At 47.2% G+C, this 12,303-nt stretch overlaps 1 protein-coding gene across 7 annotated transcripts in view; it reads left to right on the top strand.

Moving 5' to 3' along the window:
• Positions 1-12,303, top strand: part of LOC109973880 (nuclear factor 1 B-type) — a 59,200-nt gene that overhangs the window by 31,908 nt on the left and 14,989 nt on the right. For all 7 annotated transcript variants that reach the window (XM_020623736.1, XM_020623737.1, XM_020623734.1 and 4 more), the window contains exons 3-6: positions 4,836-4,892; positions 6,860-6,928; positions 9,801-9,921; positions 10,444-10,565. In XM_020623736.1, coding sequence (XP_020479392.1) covers positions 4,836-4,892; positions 6,860-6,928; positions 9,801-9,921; positions 10,444-10,565 — 369 coding nt within the window. The remainder of the gene's footprint in view (positions 1-4,835; positions 4,893-6,859; positions 6,929-9,800; positions 9,922-10,443; positions 10,566-12,303) is intronic.

Below are 12,303 nucleotides of genomic sequence, written 5' to 3'. Positions count from 1 at the left end.
ACAACCCACTCTACCTCCTGAGCCACAGCCGTGTGTGTCCTCTTGCTCAACTGAACAAGTCTGTGGTGTCTGTCTTGAAGAAAAGAAGCAAAATGTCATTGTTCTCACAGACGTTTCAACTTTGCCCCTCTCGCTGTCTCCCTCTTTCATCTGTGTGTGTGTGTGTGTGTGTGTGTGTGTGTAACTCATCCTACTGTACCTGCATTCCCCGTCATATGATAGGTAGCTATCCAGATTACCAGGTGCCCCTCTAAGCCAATAAGACACTCGCTTTGTTCCAATTATGAGATAATCATTACAGTGTCACGCCGCGCCGCTGAGGGAGCATAGACATAGTTTGTCAAAGGAAACACAACACGGTCCATTTCTGCCTGTGCGACAGTATCACTGATAGCAAATCCAACACTAGTGCATGGAAGAGGGGCCACTACCAGTCGTTGGTACCCACAAAGTTGGTTCAACCAGGAAGACATTTCAACTTTTGTTTTACTCCTTAGTCGGAGCTCGTCTTCCTTGTGAGACAACGCTGCCTAAAGATGGCGTCCCATTTGTCTCTGCATCAGTATCGCTCTCCGTGGGACCAGGTCAGGTGCCAGGCTTTTGCAGAACACCATGCATGAGTCTGGGTGGGGGGCCGGGGATGCCAGAATTTTGGTGTCTGTGTGTGTGTGTGGGTGGGGAGGGGTTGGCGGTGGGGGGCATCGCCAGTTGGCAGGCGGGCACACAATGGCTGGCACGATAAGATCCTCCCTCTTCTGCGGGCAGATTTCCTCGCCCATATCTTTTGTTTGGCTTGTTTGGGTTGCAGCTCATCCTGATAAAGGCCACTTTGTTTAGACAACAAAGCGTGAGGGTGGGAGACAAAGAGGTAGATAGAGGAGAGAGGGGTATTAAGAAAAGGCAGCGGGGGGGCAGCGCAGATGGAAACATTAAAAGAAAGAAAGAGCAACGTGTTTAAAAAAAAAAAAAAAAGGAGGTGAGAAAGAAATTCCAAAAAAGATATAGTGTGCACTTTTCCCTGGATAAGGCGATATCGTCACAGATACACACTGAGGCGGGTATGAAAAGATACAATGGAGGACGGATACTGTTGCAGGCACAGGGACAGCGATAAACAGATAGCAGGAGAAGAAAGGAAAAGATTTGGAGAGGAGAACAGGTTCTGCCAACTGCTGGAAGCCGGCCGAGCGCTGTGAGGTCATCGACAGAGCTGCACATGAAGGAAACCAGGAGCAGAGGACGACGCGGGACAAAGTACACACGCATGCACGCTCACATTACATACCGGCACATGTACAGTCATTTATGCATATTGTCAAGACTTGCATGACCTCACACACACAGACACACAAACATTTCAGCTCTGCATTCCCAAGGAAGGACGAACTGGAGTCTCCTGCAGGGGAACAGGAAAGAAAAGCAGGAGGACACCGAGCAGACTTTCTGCTCGGCCACATCAAATATTTACTCAGGAGCAGCTGTATTGTCGAAACATTACACATCGGAGCTGCTCCGTAATTAGGTTGATATTTTCTGCCCCTCTCCCTCTCTCCGTTTCCCTACTTCTCCAGGAGTCCACCCCTCGCCACCTCTCCTCCGCACCCCTCCCCTCACCCCCCAGGCTGCTGAAATGCATCTTGGCTCAGGACCCATGCCTCTGGCAGCCAGAGCGCTATACATGTGCACAGAACCCCGCTCGGCATAAAATGGCTGCCAGACAGGCTTCTCCTCCTGAAATGTCGACAGCGGTATGCATCTGCAAGGTGTGCGCGTGACGCGTGCACACTTCTATTTTGTGGAGCGTATCTGTATGTGTCTGACAGCGTTTGCAGACTCAGAACGGCCCCTGTCAAAAAAAAAAGTTTCCCAAACTATGCGGCTGATTTAATCCACACTGTGTGTATGTGTGTTGTAGAGTTTAGTGGGAACAGAGGAGGTATGGTGCCAAAAAATGAGAGGGTGCTTAGGGAGAGTGTGTGCGAGTGTTTTAGTGATTATAAAACGCAGGCGAGCTGGTGTGGACAAACCTCGAGCACTGAGAAACTTTGCTGCCGAGCCAGATTTTCTGTTGCCATTACCCCTAATTGCCCTAATCGTTACAGTGGAATGATAAGTATCAGGAAGGTGTAAGAGCTTGTGGACACGTCCAAAATACCCACAAGCCCCTTTTGTTACTTCTTTCCTTGCTCTGCTGAGCAACAGCAGATAATGTGATTTATACGTGGGGCTGTTTTTTCACTTCCTTCATGAAGCGGTTTGTTTATTTAAACAAGTGGCAGCGATGGAGGGTGCAAAGAAATGTTGTCTTTGGAAAAGGGCCGTGTTTCTGTGTGTGTGGTGTCTGGTCCTGTCAGCGAGCCCTGCCAAGCTCCCAGGGCAAAGCCCAGCCTCCTCGGCCGCAACTGTTTATTTACAGGTTACACCACTGTTTATTTGGAGACTGTGAGATTGGCCGGCTTCTGCACAGGACACCTTTCAGACCCAGATACCAGGCTGCAGGCTCCCTGCCCCTCCTGTTTACTTCATCCCAGCCACTTTCTGAAAAAAAAAACACAGTGTTGATTTATCTGCACTTAAATTGAAGTTTTATAATCCATAATTATCTTTCTTTCCCTTGTCCCTAATTTAAAGATGAGGTTTTATTTGAAGACCTGTTGAGTGACAAAACAGACTAGATTTGAAATGAAGCCTTTGATAAAACGAGCACACTGACAGATGTGCAAGCAGCAGACTGAGTAAAGTAAACACCCTGGAAGAAGAAGGAAAGTGAAGCGTCTTGGGTCAAAGGTAAAATGCAGTGTGATAGGGGAGGTGCTTCCAGCTTGGGCGCAGGCCTGGCAGATGCGCCATATGCTTCCATCCCACCTTGAGTCATCCAGGTGGTCTCTCCTGGTGCTGCAGTGGCGCCTCATGCTGGAAGATGCTGCCTGGGATCTCTAATTGCCACGACCATCTGCTCTTTTTGTCAGGGCTGCCTGTTCAGACCTCACAGAAGAAGCAAAAAAACAAAAAACTGTGATCTGATCGAAATAAACCGTCACACCTCTCCCACTTCTTTCCCTCCACTCACCACCTTGTCAGTGTTTACTTCTCTGCTCCACCCCCCCCACCCCCCAACGTGGAGTTAGTGGTCGTAACTAGACTGATGGATGACTCTGAAAGTGGCATTGTGGGGGGGGCAAGGCCACGGAGCTCCCTGCAATCACTTTATGAACATGCGCTGTGCCAAATCCACACAAACCTCGGCTCGCCCACAGAAGCTGCTGTGTGTGTGTGTGTGTGTGTGTGTGTGTGTGTGTGTGTGTGTAGGGGGCGACCTCTGGGGAACCGTGTGTTCTGCTGAGGCCAGACACCGACTTGAACAAGTTGCAATAAAATACAGATTTTAATACTGAGCAATGTCGGCGCTGATCAGACGCTGAAGTCAGGGACAGATGCCAGTGAATTTCTGCTTCCAGCTTCTCACATGTGAAGAGTTGCTGCTTTTCTGTTTCCTATCATTTTAAATTGAATATGTGTTGAGCAGACAAAACAAGCAATTTCAAGTTGTCAGTGTGGAGCCGCTCTGTAACCTCGTGAGAAAGTAGAAGTCAGGCTTGTGTGTTTTAGGAGGCAGAACAGAGCTGCACTGTAACTTGTATGTGACTCGTGCGTTTTTAGGGCCAAGCATACTGAAGAGAAATGATTTTTTTGGTTTGTTTTAATGTATGGTCCTGTTCCCTCCCTACTTTGTCATTGTTGAGCTTCGGCCAAGAACATTCTGTTTTTGCAGAGCAGTTTAATAGTCAAATTTAGAAGAGGGGGGACACGAGAGACAGAGACAGAACCAGAAAGGAATAAATCTTTCAACTCTCTCCGTTGCCTCTGTAACACAGCTCATGAGAGCTGCGGCAGGAAGAGGGGTGTTGTTGCAAGGCGAGGGTATCCGAGTTCACTGTCTCTGCCTACTTGTCTCGGGTTAAAGGCAGAGCTGATCATCTCCCAGCTGGTTCTCACTGAGCCCTCGCCACCTCGGGCTGGTTCCACTCCCCGTTGAGCACGGCAGCAGCTCGCTGCAAGGCTGGCTCTCTCACACAGACACCATTCCTGTTTGCTTCGCCTGAAATCACTGATTTATGTTTGTAACAGTGATTTGTGAGGTTTCACAACTTCTGCTGTCGCTGTCTGCGATCAGCCAGAGCAGGAACCGCCGAGGAGCGATAGATTCCCCTTCCCAGCAACGCCTGGAGGTAACGGACGTCACACCACAGCCTGTGCACCGTCGCTGCTGGAAAGAATTTCACTGATATTTCCCCGCCCCTCCTGTTCCCTCTCCGCATTGTGTTCTGTGATTATACCTTGCACAACAGGACCGAACACATTCTGAACCTCCCCCAAACACTCCCTCAGCCCCTTTGAAACATTACCCAGAGGTCTGCCGGTAACAGCCTTTAGACTCTCCCGTGTCGGACCCAAAGCTTTTCCTTCAGTTTGTCTTCCCATTAATGATAATACTGTTCAAACACAACTGTCTTGTTTAACGTTCAGAAGGTGTGCGCTCCCTGACTCACAGATGAGGAAACAGCTGAGCTGAGGAAACAAATGCTCTTTGCTGTTTTGACTAAAGTTACTTCTTTCAGATTAACAGGGACCTCAGTGAGTTTGTGGTTCGACCATTTGTGAGACACAATGCTAATAAAAGTGCTTTATGAGTAAAGTAAAAGTTCTGTTTTACTTGTTACAGGTTTGCCCCCCCGACGTGGGGAGTTATCTTTGCTGCCCACGTTTCAGTTAGATGAGATATTGTTGTCCTCGTGCTACAGTAACCCCCTCCCCTCCTCTCTGTGTGTTTGCAGACTCACAGCAGTCAGGAAGTCCCAGTAACAATGAGCAAGGCAAGAACCCTCTTCCAGGTATGTACAGTAACTGTCGTCCTCCCCCTCCGTCCTCCAGTCAGTGCTCTTTGTTCCTCTGCAGCTCGCCCACCGTTCGCCGGCCTACGTAGGTCACAGGTCACCTAGCTTGGTGTTGGTCTGCTGCTGTGAACTTGGTGACTTAAACTAGAAAAGGCTTGACTGTGAAGAAACAGCTGTATGTGGTTGAAGGGGCGCCACACGGTCCACAAAACCATGGGATATTCAGCTAAATGAGACGCTTCCACCAGTGATTCAACTGCATAAAATGATAGTGGTGGAGGAAGTAGTCTGATCCCGTACTGAAGTGGAAGTAACGGTGTAAAAACACTTTCTTACAAGTAAAAGGATTAGCATTGTAAAAGTAAAAGTGCTCATTATGCAGAACGGCACATTACTGTACAACTATACTGTATTTTTTAATGAATCTAGTTCTGAAAAGTAACTAGTAACGAAAGTTATAAAATAAATGTAGTGACGTCAAAGTATGAAGTGGCACAAAATGAAAACACAAGTAAAGTACAGATACCTCAAAACTGCACTTAACTACAGTACTTGAGTAAATGTACTTGGTTACATCTAACCAGTGTCAAATGCCACAGGACAAACTAGCTGAACTGACACTCAGTGAAAAATAAAAGCCATCATTCAGCTTGTGTGTGACATCTATTGACTGTCTCTGTAGTTTTTAACTTTGTATGAGCCGAGGAGGAATAAAATTTAATTGGATCATTAGATTTAAATCATCCTCATCCCAGTCGAAACATCAAACACAGGTTTTTAAAAAGAGAGACAAAGCCACTCGAGACCTGGAGTGATACTGCTGGAGCAGGTTGCACCTTTGGCTGGTAGCTGAGCCAGCACAGCTGAATGTTCTCTGGACTGACCTGCACCGTGTCGTCACAATGCTGGCATGAAAACACTTTGAGGAGTGTAATTAGTTTTCTACCTCAAGCAGGTTCTGCTGACGCGTGTGCCAATGAAAACACACTGGTGAGCCGGTGACTCAGGCCTGGGAGGCCCTAGGCAGTGGCACAGTTTCCCACTAAAGCTGTTGGCTCATGCAGACCTGAGGCGCAGTAGGTGCCGGTCGAGCCGCGGCATCCATCTTTCTGGCATGGCCAGAGCGCCCTTGGCATCTCATCAAAGCCGAGACAAGGTCACCTGGGTGTCAAAAACTTGTCTGGGTGTTTTAGTTGACTGACAGCCCGGGATTAGTCCTGGGACGGTCAACAGAACATACAGGACGTCTTAAAGGCTCCGGGGGGAAAAACAATCACACATCACCATTATCGTCTGTTTATTGATATTGGCTCTTTCTTTTCAAATGGCTTTTAAAGCAGATATTTCCTGCTAGTGTAACAGTTTCAGGATTGACAGTTGTGTGTTTGATCAGCTAGGCAGCGCCTGCGGTTCGTTACACTCGTGGCTGCAGGAGTTTGATCCTGGCGATGTGTGGCTCCGCCTCCTGTCACACCTGTGCTGTCACTCTGTGCTGTTAGTTTAACCCAAGTGTTTTTCATTGTGCACTCATCATCGAGTGAGTAAACCACAGCACAGATCTCATGAAAAAGTTTTGATTTTAATACTAAGGTGTTAGTGTCTAACTTCTATACCTGGTTATTTGTCAGCTCATTGTAGCACAGAAGTTAAAAATACAAAAGAGAAACGTGGGAAGATAAAAGCGATGTGGAAATAGCACATGAAAACAAGACATTAGGGTTTTGTTTATGGGATTCAGACTAAAAGATAAAAAGATACTGCACACTTTCATTTTTTACACTTTATAGGTTTTACTCTAAACATAATGGAAGGAGCACAGACTAACAGTTCTTTAGCTTCTTCCATGTCAAATCATTAGTTCTAAGGTTTTTGTTCATTTCACTACAAACTCAAATGCTATTCTTCATGTTTTCTAGTAATATGTAACATTATGGTATTAAAGTGATATGTCCCTGTGTCTACAGTCTACTTGGAAGACAGCTTCATCAAATCAGGCGTCTTCAGTGTTACGGAGCTGGTGCGAGTGTCCAGAAGTAAGTCATATTATAATTTTACGCCCTTGTAAACAGCGTGCATGAGTGCACAGGTGTTTCAGTCATTCTTTCACTTATCACTGGTTAGACCTTGGCTCAGGTTAAAGCTGGGCGGAGCCATGCCTGGAACCATGAGGACGCCAAGGTCCTACAAAGATGAAGGTGCAAGTTTCCTTCTCATAACGGGTGCGACCGAGATAACGTGAGAGTCAGGGGCATGTCAGTCAGTCTGCGTGTACACGCCCACAGTGTCACAAGACGAGGTCGAACAGGTTATTTAACTGAAAATCTGTCCTCATGTGTTGCTCCCAGTTGTTTCTGTGGTGAATGAACAGTAACAGCTGATTCATAAATATAAGTGCCTTTATCCTCAACAGGCAACAAATGCTTTAACTTGCAGCTTTTCCACATTTCCCACCCTCTGAAGATTTACTGAAACCCACAGTCCAACTGTAGTGTGGTGAATCCAGTTTGGCCGGTCTGCTCAAACCGGAGAACACTTGACTGTGCAGCTGTCTGTATGAACCTGTGTGCATCTGCACAGACATGTTTGCCCTCTGCTGAGCCGTTGACAGTTGGGCGTCTAGGAGTGCTCTTGCTCTGAAAGCTGAGGGCGCCCCGAGGTGCCGTTTACCTGCAAGGCCTCTGAGCTGGGGTTGTAGGCCTGTGCACAAAGACACCAGCCACCCAGAGTAACGCCCGTGTTTAAAACAGCCATGTCTGTGGATGTAGCAGTCAGTTTCTGGCTGGTTTTTAATTTCTGTTCACTTCTGCAAAACCTAGCTTGGAGCTGCGGTGGACAGCTGAATATAAGCAGCTGTTTCAGTCGTTTTTCAGGCAAAAACTGCAGAAAATCTTTAGTTTCAGCTTCTTGGATGAGAGGACTGCTTCTTCTTTTTGTCACATATGACATTAAATTGGACTTTTGACTGTTGGGCAGACAGAAGAAGCTAATCAAAGACCAGGTGCTGAATAACAGTAATAATAGTTGCAGACCTGGTGCAGATCAGAACTGAAGTAAGTTTGAAGTCAAGACAAGGACTTTAATCCATCAAAATAGGCAATAAACAACATAGAATATGTGTTTCTAAGCATTAAAGTGATGATCCGGCTCCTTGGAGGGGAGGAGGTACAGATAAGTCAGTGATTTCACATTAGCATTTCCTTTCTTGGTGCTTAAACACAGGTTTTTACAGTCGTCTACAAGGATCCTGCTAAGCAGCCGTTAACATGTTCGGACTGGAAGCTACAAATATTGTTTAATGCTGCTGATCCTGACTTCTGTGTCTGATGTAGGAGCACGGACTGAAACGTAGCTCCTACTTGTTTCACTGCTCAGAGAAAGACTGTGTGTTTGTTTAGTGTTTAATTTGCCCCCAGACCAGATGGCTGGTGCGCTCGCTCTCATGCGACCAAGCCGGTTTCACTAAAGCCGAGCTGGAATTTTAAAAAGGTCGACGAGCGCACAGAATTGTCACTCACTCAGCCGGTCACTCCCTGAGAAGATATCTAAGCAGCCGCTCGTCTGTCATCGCACTTCTCTCCCAGCTCTCCAGGCTGTTGAGACATTCTTTGAAGTCCATCAAAGGGAGCTGTAGAGTTCAGGGCCAACTCGCAATGCAGCATTTCGACCAGGGCACTCATTCATGCAACAGGAGCCTCGACTACAAAAGCACTTTTTGGACAGAACATGTCCATGCACAGTCAGCTTGATCTAAATAGAACATGGTACATTTTCCTCCCTTCTCCCCTTGTACAGTAAGAGGAGGTGCCCTGTGTGCAGCTTCGCCGTTTCATTCATGGTGCTTTTTAAGCTTCAAGCCAAAGCCCAGATTATTAATGAGATGATTGGCAGGGCGGCCAAGTGGCTTCACAAATACTGTGCAAAGCCAAGAGGAGAGAGAGAGAGACGGTTGGGGGTGTTCTCAGCCATGAATGAAAAGCTATGGTTTTGTATTCAGTGTCCTCAGGCCGGATGCATTCCTCCACAGACAGCTCGGTGTGGGTAGCAGCGGGTAGGGGCCTGTGCCAGGGCTACAGTGGGCTGGCTGGGTGGAGGCCTGGCGCAGGGATCATGCCAGTGGTGAACCTCAGACCACAACAGACGGCGCCACACACTCCATCCTCTCATCGAGTCCAAACCAAGCAGCCGCTCGGGCTGCGGGCTGCCTCACGGGCCACACACTGAAGAGGGAGAGATGGGAGAGAGGGAGAGAGTGAGGATGGGTGGCGAACTCTTTTTGTTCTGTAAACACTGGCCTGGCCTCCCTCGAAACAATATCCCTCACCTCGACCGCAGTGAGAAAAACAGCACCTCATCCACTGTAAATCACTGTGTGAGGAAACGGCTGAGTATCACAGTGGACTGTAGCGAGGTGAAGGGCTGAGTCCGGTTTAGAGTTTATACAGGTGACTCTGCCTTGGCACCAAACCGGGAGTCACCAGAGCAAACAGGAACATATTTCACAGTTGTAAATAATCCTGCTAATTACAATAACAATAATTCAGCATAGAGCCTAATAAAAAGATTCATCCACTCGTAGAAAATGCACTCGCAGGTTGCTGTTGCTTGACAGTGCTCTTGCCCGCAGCCACAACCAGGCGAGGAACGGTGGCTTGTTAATCAGAGTGCTCAGCAGAAATGCCGGTGATGGTCGGACAGTTAACCTGAGAATAGGGAGTGCTTAATTTGACACACGGTGCCTCTAGACGCAGAGCGTGAGTAACAGTCAGTCAAGCTATTTGCAATTAATTGTGCGTCTCTAGATGCAAGGATAGGGGACGACACAGTAATCCGTCTGACAACACTGCTGACACTGAACTTCTTCTGTGCAGTGATTACAGCATAATCGCCTCTCTGTGTCCTCTGCAGTGCCCATCACCCACGGCGCAGTGGTAAACTTCTCCATGGCCGACTTGCCCAGCCAACCCTACTATCAAGACCTGAACTCCAGCGTGGGGCTGCACCGCTCCCTGTCCTCCCCTCCTGGCAGGTCTGTCGAAGTTTCAGCAACAAGCTTTGTGGACAAACTGTGCAAACATCACAGCAGTGGCTGTGCTTTCTTGATATCATTATTAACAGAAATGTTCATGAGCTTCAATTTGTGCAGAAAATTGTTTGAGAAATATTCATTAAAGCAGAGACTTAGGGAAGAAGATTCATTTCTTGCCTGTTATTTAATATTTAGATGCAACTAGTGTAGTTTGCATAAAGACTGGGGACTACAGCTCTGTCCAAAGGCAGAAAGTCCTCTAAAGCTCACTAATTAGCATATTCATTCTCTCTTTTCTTTTATTTGGACAGAACTATGCTAGCTTACAGCCTTTATGCTAGGCTAAGCTAATTAACAGTAGCTTCATTTTGAGTATTTAGACATGACAATGACAACCAACAAGTGAGTGTAAACCGTTATGTGCCACCCATGAACCGCCAGCTGCCTCAAATCACGACAGACACCTCGCAGTCTTTGAAGTCGTGATACCAAAATGACTAATAAACTTCTTCCTGTCTCCAGCAAAAGGCCCAAAACTGTTAACATGGAGGAGAACATGGACACGAGCCCGACAGGACCAGACTTCTACTCGTCACCCAGCTCTCCAGCTAGCAGTCGGGCGAACTGGCACGACAGAGATGGAGGTGATTTCCCTTCTTTTATTTGACCACCTATGTTTGGGAGGTTTGTCGGGTGTGGATGCCCTGCGTCCCTTTCATACAGTTACTCAAACATTCAGCTTTGCCCAAGAGCATGTTGGCAGAATGTACTGACAGACAGGAGAGATCTTCATGTAAACACCTCAGCGCTCTGCTTCACTGCTGCCTCCCGTTTCACTGTGGACCAACTGCATCTGGTTTCTCGGCTCGTGAACTTGTTAAACCCTCCAACACATACCATGACAGGGAGTGCCTCGGGCACCGGCAGCATGCAAACGTTTGAATTGCTGTTTGAATGTAAATAATATTCTCCCACACCTGTCGCTTACACAAAGAAAACGCCGGCTTCTACTGTGCACAGCCCCCATTATAGAAACTGTTCCAGCTGGAATTTGCTTATTGTAATTACTGATAAACATGCTGTGACTTTTCAAACGTCAGGTGTAGCACACAGACACCTGAAACAGCTAGTGAGCGAGATTCCTGTTCATAAAGCTGATGTGGAGCATCTGGACTGAACTCTACAGAAATGATGTGGTGACTTTATTAAGATACAAAGGCCAGCCAATGAGCCGACACATAAGGTTGTTGAATCTGGAAAGAAGACCAGGCAGAAGTGTGTGTATCGTGCTCGTCTCAGAGAGACGGCGAGATCCTCGTGGGACACCTTGCATGTCTCATTACATGGTCTCCTGGTGCAGAGCAGAGCCCGTCGCCCTTTTAATTAAGGCCTTGCTGTCCCATGTTTCCGGATCATTCTCACTCTCTGCTGACTTCCCTCCACACACTGCTACACACGCGGCCTCTGGATTCAACCAACAGAGGCGATCGGAGACGAAGGAACCAGATGTCTGTCTTTCCTTAGTTTGTTTGGACTTTGTACGCCTCTTTTTTGTGTTTCTCCCCAGTCCTCTTTTTTTTTACTTTGAATATAATAAATAGGAGGGCTGATGCACAAAAGACAGGGCACTAGTGGGATTTAACCGCAGCCGAGGCCAAGTCAGACACTCGGGGCGAGGAGAGAGGCAAAGCAGTGGTAGGAAGCCCTCCAAAGACGGCCATTATTCTGTTAGGACAGAATAAATGAGAAGTGGGGAGATATTAAACCCATATGAGGCCTTCTCAGTGCCATGCAGTCGTTTCATTTGCAGATGGTTGTTGGACCAAACCTCACCGTGCAGTGGAAGAAGAATCTGTGGGACTGTTTCATTCATTTAAAACTAAATACTGTATATCAAGAAGACTTTCTGCATTTCTATTTAAACTCTTTAAAGTGTTTCTGTTAATTAATCACTCAGTCCTGTTGATTCTCTGAAGGATTTAATTACCGTAGCTGGTGAGAGGAAAAGCTGAATTCCTCCAGTGCGGAAAATATTTCCTATTTTTACATGGAAACGCTAAGCGGTGATATCAGTCTTCTCGAAGGCATTTCTCTCGCTGACACTGAAATAAAAGCACTTAAGCCTGTATCCTCTTGCAACCTCCAAGTGGGAAATCCCCCTGAATTCCAGCCACCTCTGTCGCCCTCTCCTCTGAATGATTCTTCCCGTCACTCGGGTGGATCCTTCCCTGTTGTCGGAAAAAGGAGGGAAGGAAGGTTAATGCTACAAAAATGCCCCAGAAACAGGGGTAACAGCATTTTTTAAGGGGGGAAGAGATGGATGATTTCAAAGTTTTACACCCAGGGAATCTGTGGCGGACCAGAAAAGCACTTGATGAATGT

This window comes from Monopterus albus, unplaced genomic scaffold, assembly GCF_001952655.1.
Source record: "Monopterus albus unplaced genomic scaffold, M_albus_1.0 scaffold309.1, whole genome shotgun sequence".
Lineage (NCBI taxonomy): Eukaryota > Metazoa > Chordata > Actinopteri > Synbranchiformes > Synbranchidae > Monopterus > Monopterus albus.
The sequence above is the reverse complement of the archived record's forward strand: the minus strand, read 5'-3'. Positions and strand labels throughout refer to the sequence as shown.